The sequence below is a fragment of the Halichoerus grypus genome, chromosome 9 (genome assembly GCF_964656455.1).
Source record: "Halichoerus grypus chromosome 9, mHalGry1.hap1.1, whole genome shotgun sequence".
Taxonomy (NCBI): domain Eukaryota; kingdom Metazoa; phylum Chordata; class Mammalia; order Carnivora; family Phocidae; genus Halichoerus; species Halichoerus grypus.
This window is the reverse complement of record NC_135720.1, coordinates 25,569,117-25,575,116: the sequence shown is the minus strand read 5'-3', so window position 1 is coordinate 25,575,116 and position 6,000 is coordinate 25,569,117. Positions and strand designations below refer to the sequence as shown.

General features: G+C 41.0%; 1 protein-coding gene across 1 annotated transcript in view; it reads right to left on the bottom strand.

Annotated features, from left to right (window-relative positions):
- Nucleotides 1-357: 357 nt before the first annotated feature.
- Nucleotides 358-6,000, bottom strand: part of TXLNB (taxilin beta) — a 43,884-nt gene continuing 38,241 nt past the window's right edge. Inside the window, exons 9-10 of the mRNA XM_036097897.2 lie at nt 2,790-2,885; nt 358-1,545 (exon numbers count right to left, since the gene is read on the bottom strand). Coding sequence (XP_035953790.1) covers nt 748-1,545; nt 2,790-2,885 — 894 coding nt within the window. The 3' untranslated portion in view covers nt 358-747. The remainder of the gene's footprint in view (nt 1,546-2,789; nt 2,886-6,000) is intronic.

Below are 6,000 nucleotides of genomic sequence, written 5' to 3'. Positions count from 1 at the left end.
CCTACTTCTGATTCATAGAGGATTAATCTACTCTCATCCCAAGGAAGTAAGAGATTTTTTTTTTATTACCATCTAAATATTTTGCATGAGACAACTCCAAAAAGGGATGAGGTGTATGTATTTTATATATATATATATATATATATAAAATACACACACACGTATACATATATATAAAATATACACATGTATATATAGGTGCATAAACTCACATATGTATATATTCACACACATATGTATATATTCAGACATATATACATATATGTATATATATACACACGCACACCCACATGTATGCATATATTATGTATATAATGCTTAAATGGAACCTGGACATCCATTACTTACTTTGGAACTTATTAAAACTATATAGGGAAATAAAATGAAACATCACATTTTCTGTATTTCTAAATTGTAGTGGAAGTCTTGAAACTCCAAATCTTACTGTTGATTAAGAAGTTGAAATAAATACCATCTCAATGGAAAACTAATATGAATTTTCTATTTGTATGTTCTGTTGCCACCGTATACCATCAACCCGCGTTAAATAGAAAAGCTCCAAATCAGTTATAGATTGAGAACAAATAGCACAGGCTGAATGTGTTCTGCGTAAGATTTGAAAATGTCTCGATTCTAATTAAGTCTCTTCCCTTAGACATCCCTAGCCCTTAATGCCTTTTCAGAAGACAAGCTGTTACGATGGAGATGTAACGTCAGGAAGAAGAGCTTCGGAAGGCACCGTGAGGCTTAGTCTACTCCTTCTAGGTTGGTGTCGGCCACTTGGGGCAGCTGGGGCCCCCCCGAGGCCCCTGCTGGCAGCCCCCCTGCGGTTGTGTCCGGTGGGGGTGGGGGCGGCCTGCTGGGCCCACATCCAAGCACCCCAGCTGGCATCTGCTCCGCTGCGGTGGGGGGTGGAGCAGCACCGTCTGCCTCCATCGCGGGTAGGGAAGCCTCGGCGGGGGACGGCCGGGCCTGACTAGACGCTTCTGCCTCTGGCTTGTGGGGCGGCTGATCAGCCTGGGCTGCTGCAAGGGGACCCCGGTCTTGGGCCTCTGCTCCCGACCCCAGGGGGGGATTCCCGGGCCTGGGGGGCAGTACCGCCTCATGGCCTCTTTCGGCTTCCGCCTGAGGAGTTGGGGGAGGCAGGGAACTCTCTGAATGGCACAAAGGGCTCAGAGGGGGTTGTGCCGGCTCCTGGAGGGCCGAGTCACCATCCCCCTGAGGACTGCCGAATTCTGGTTGGATTTCTTTGGCCTGGTCACGGGTCGACTCTGGCTGATGAATGAGCATGAAGGCTGTGGCCAGACTTTTCACGGCATCGTGAACACTCTCGGCTTCCTCCGCATCAACCCCCACCCCCTCAGACACAGCGGACTCGGGCTCCTCGTCGGGGGTGTGCTGCCTTCGGTCATCCTTTGGAGGCATTTTTGCCTCTCTAATTTTCGTGTAGAGTTCATTTCTCTCTTCTTGTAAAGCTCGACAGAGGTTCTCCAGCCTCCCGATTTTCGTGACGAAGCACTCATATTCTTTAGCTCTCAGTGCTTTCTGTGATTTGAAAACAATAGAAAAAGCAAAAAAGCATAAAAGAACAAAGCAAAATTGCCAGGACGCTGTCTGGAGACAAGCAAAACCATTTGTCCAGGAATCTGTCTACCTGCCTCTGGGGCCTGATCTCAGAGAGGTGGCTGAACAGACACCTGGCCAGGGGCATCACTGCGGTTTCTCCATTAGTGTGTGAGACTCTGGTAGAATTTTAACCACTGTATCCTTTTCTTTGGGAGAGACAGATGGCAAAACTTCTCTCTGCTTCAGGCCAAGGCCTCCAACATCTTAAGTTAGATGCATTTTCCGCTTCCAGGACTTAGACGTCTTCCAGTAGCACAATGAATGAGATGGAGGGGGACCTGGCTGTCAGCAGTGGCTCATCTAGTCTATAGATAAACTGCTGGATGGGAATCCAGCAACTGTTTGATTTATGTTGGTGAATAATAAGCTCATCTCTTTGGAATTGGTTGCAATTTGGGATGAATTGTTAGAACAGTAATTATAATGACAGAAACTCCCACACACTAATTCATGATGCTGCTTGCTCAACCTGTTCCATTCTCCTCCTTTTCTGTAGAAATGTTGGTGTGTTTGTGCGTGAAATCGTTCCTAATTATCTTACTCCTTGCCTCCACCTTTGTGCTACTTTGTACCCTTTAAGACTTCTTTTTTTTTTTTTTTTTGCTTGTTGACATGGAGAGACCTTTGCCTGTAAAATCTGCCTTTCAGATTCAGGGCCACGTATCTTTGGGTCAACATCTACAGCCTGACATACTACCGTAATTAAATGCCTGTTGGAAGAATTAAACAATACATCCCCATACCTGTCTATAAAGTAGTACATACCCTGGGTGCTCGGGCTGGTGTCTTCTCTCATATGTTCAAATCAACTCACTAATATATTCTGCACCTGTTATGTGCCAGGCACTGGGGAAATTCAAAGACAAGTAAGACACTTGTCCTGTCTTTAAGGAATGCAGTCGAGCAGGCATGGAGCTGATTTGAGGACAGCTTTGGACCCGGCAAGTAGGCATGTGACTTAGGGTCACAAAGCTCTTTGTGAGTCTGGACCCAATTCTATTTTTTTTGCTCTATTTTTATTATAATTTCATATGTCACGTCTCAGAAAAAAAAATCAGCTCTTTTTCAAAGATAATAATTTGTACTATTAGGTAATAATTATCTTCTGAGTACGACTATTTGGACTAGATGGGGGGAAATAAGCTGGGGGGAAGTCTTCTTACCTCTTCAATCATGTCCAGCAGAGCTTTGTTACAGTTCTCAAACCGGGCTTTCCACGTGGCTGTGTCCTTCTCTAACTTCTTCATTTTCTTAGTTGTCTACAAAAAGTTGAGTATTTTAATGTTAATTCTGAAGACTTAATATGTCAAAAAAGCTATTAGTTCCACATGTGACGCCAAGAAAAGTCCTTTTGTTACTAGCTGTTGAAGCAAACAGGTCTGATGTCGAGGAATGAAGATTGGGTGGGAGAGTCATATTTATTTCTGAATCATCTAGGTCAGTGGCGAGCAAACTTATTTGCACCAGAGCCAATTCAGGAAGAAGGAAGCTCCTTAGGTCCACCCTGTTTTGTCACTGCATTTTCTTTAGTTTAAAGTAAAAGTAGCTTTATTTAGTCACAAGAATAAGCTTGAGGTTTAGATTTTTTACATTATTGAATAGGAGACTATCAGTGAGGAAGCTGGACGGGCTCTTTAGCCATTAAAATGTTGACACTATCTGGGCACACCTGAGAAGTAGCTACACAAAGGCAGCTTTCTATTTTCTCAGTCTTTACATTTTTAAAAAAGTTCTTATTTAAATACTAGTAAGTTATCATACAGTGTAATGTTAGTTTCAGTTGTATGATATAGTGTTCAGCACTTGCATACAACACCCAGTGCTCCTGACAGCAAATGCCCTACTTCATCCCCATCACCTATTTCACCCATCGCCCCACACATCTCTCCTCTGGTAACCATCAGTTTGCTCTCTCTAGTTAAGAGTCTATTTCTTGGTTTGCCTTTCTCTCTCTCTTTTTCCCTTTGCTCATTTGTTTTGTTTCTTACATTCCACGTGTGTGTGAAATCACATGTCTGTGACTGACTTATTTCACTTAGCATAATACTCTTTAGTTCCATCCATGTTGTTGCAAATGGCAAGATTTCATTCTTTTTTATGGCTGAGTAATATTCCGTTGTATATATAAATATACCACATCTTCTATATACATTCATCAGTCAATGGACATTTGGCTGTTTCCATAATTTGGCTATTGTAGATAATGCTGCTATAAACATCAGGGTGCATGTATCCCTTTGAATTAGTATGTTTCTATTCTTTGGGTAAATACCTAATAGTGCAATTGCTGGATTGTAGGGTAGTTCTATTTTTAACTTTTTGAGGAAACTCCATACTGTTTTCCACAGTGGCTGCACCAGTTTGCATTCCCACCAATAGTGTGGAGGGTTCCCCTTTCTCCATATCCTTGCCAACATCTGTTGTTTCTTGAGTTGTTAATTTTAGCCATGCTGACTAGTGTGATAATACCTCCTTGTAGTTTTGATTTGTATTTCCTTAATGATGAGTGATATTGAGCACGTTTTCATGTATCTGTTGGCCATTTGCATGTCTTCTTTGCAAAAATGTCGTTTATGTCATCTGCCTATTTTTTAATTGGATTATTCAGTTTTTGGGTATTGGGTTTTAAAAGTTCTTTATATATTTTGGATATGAACCCTTTATCAGATATGTCATTTGCAAATATCTTTTCCCATTCCATAGGTTATCTTTTAGTTTTGTTGGTTGTTTCCTTCACTGTGCAGAAGCTTTTTATTTTGATGTAGTCCCAATAGTTTATTTTTGCTTTGTTATCCTTGGCTCAGGAGACATATGTATGAAGCTGCTGCAGCCAGTGTCAAAAAAGTTCCTGCCTGTGTTCTCTCCTAGGATTGTTATGGTCTCAGGTCTCACAGTTAGGTCTTTAATCCATTTTGAATTTATTTTTGTGTATGGTGTAAGAAAGTGGTCTAGTTTCATTCTTTTGCATGTTGCTGTCCGGTTTTCCCAGCACCATTTGTTGAAGAGACATTCTTTTTCCCATTGGATATTCTTTCCTGCTTTGTCGAAGATTAATTGACTGTATAATTGTGTGTTTATTTCTGGGTTTTCTCTTCTGTTCTGTTGATCTATGTGTCTGTTTTTGTGCCAGTACCATACTGTTTTCATTACTACAGCTTTGTAATATGACTTGAAGTCTGGAATTGTGATTCCTCCAGCTTTGTTTTTCTTTTTCAAGATTGCTTTGACTATCTGAGGTCTTTTGTGGTTCCATATAAATTTTAGGATTGTTTGTTCTAGCTCTGTGAAAAATGCTGTTGGTATTTTGTTAAGGATTGCTTTAAATGTGTAGGTTTGCTTTGGGTAGACATTTTAACAATATTTGTTCTTCTGATCCGTGAGCATGGAATGTCTTTCCATTTCTTGTGTCATCTTCAATTTCTTTTTTTTTTTTTAAAGAATTTATTTATTTATTTGAGAGAGAGAGAGGAGAGAGCACCCAAGAGAGCACAAGCAGGGGGAGCAGCAGAGGGAGAGGAAGAAGCAGACTCCCTGTTGAGCAGGGAGCCTGATGTGGGGCTCGATCTCAGGACTCTGGGATATGACCTGAGCCAAAGGCAGAGGCTTAACCGACTGAGCCACCCAGGTGCCCCTGTCATCTTCAATTTTTTTCATCAGTGTTTTATAGTTTCGGAGTACAGGTCTTTTACCTCTTTGGTTAGGTTTATTTCTAGGTATTGTATAGTTTTTGGTGCTTGTAAATGGGATTGTTTTCTTAATTTCTCCTTCTGCTTCTTCATTATTGGTGTATAAAAATGCAACAGATTTCTGTTCCCATTCAGCACTTTGAATGTATCATGCCACTGCCTTCTGTCTTGCCAAGTTTCTGTTGAGAACTCTCCAGCTAGCCTTATGGATTTTCCCTTGTAAGTTAAGGACTTTGTCTTGATCACTATATTTTGCAAACATAATTACAGTATGTTTTGGTGTTGGCCTGCTCTTGTTGATTTTGATGGGAGTTCTCTGTGTCTCTTGGATCTGGGTATCTGTTTCCTTAGGGAAATTTTCAGATTAGGGAAGTTTTCAGCTATTATTTCCTCAGATAAATTTTCTGTTCCCCTTTCTCTCTTCTTCTTCTGGGACTCCTACAATACAAATGTTATTACATTTGATGGAGTCACTGAGTTCCCTGAGTTGATTCTCATGTTGCATAATTCTTCTTTCTCTCTTTTGTTCAGCTTCTTTACTTTCCATGACTTTGTCTTCCAGGTCACTAATTTGTTCCTCTGCTTCTCCCAGCCTGCTGCTCATTGCAACAAGCCTGTTTCCAATCTCATTTATTCCATTCTTCATCTCTGATTGATTCTTTTCAAACTCTTTCATCTCTGTGGTAAG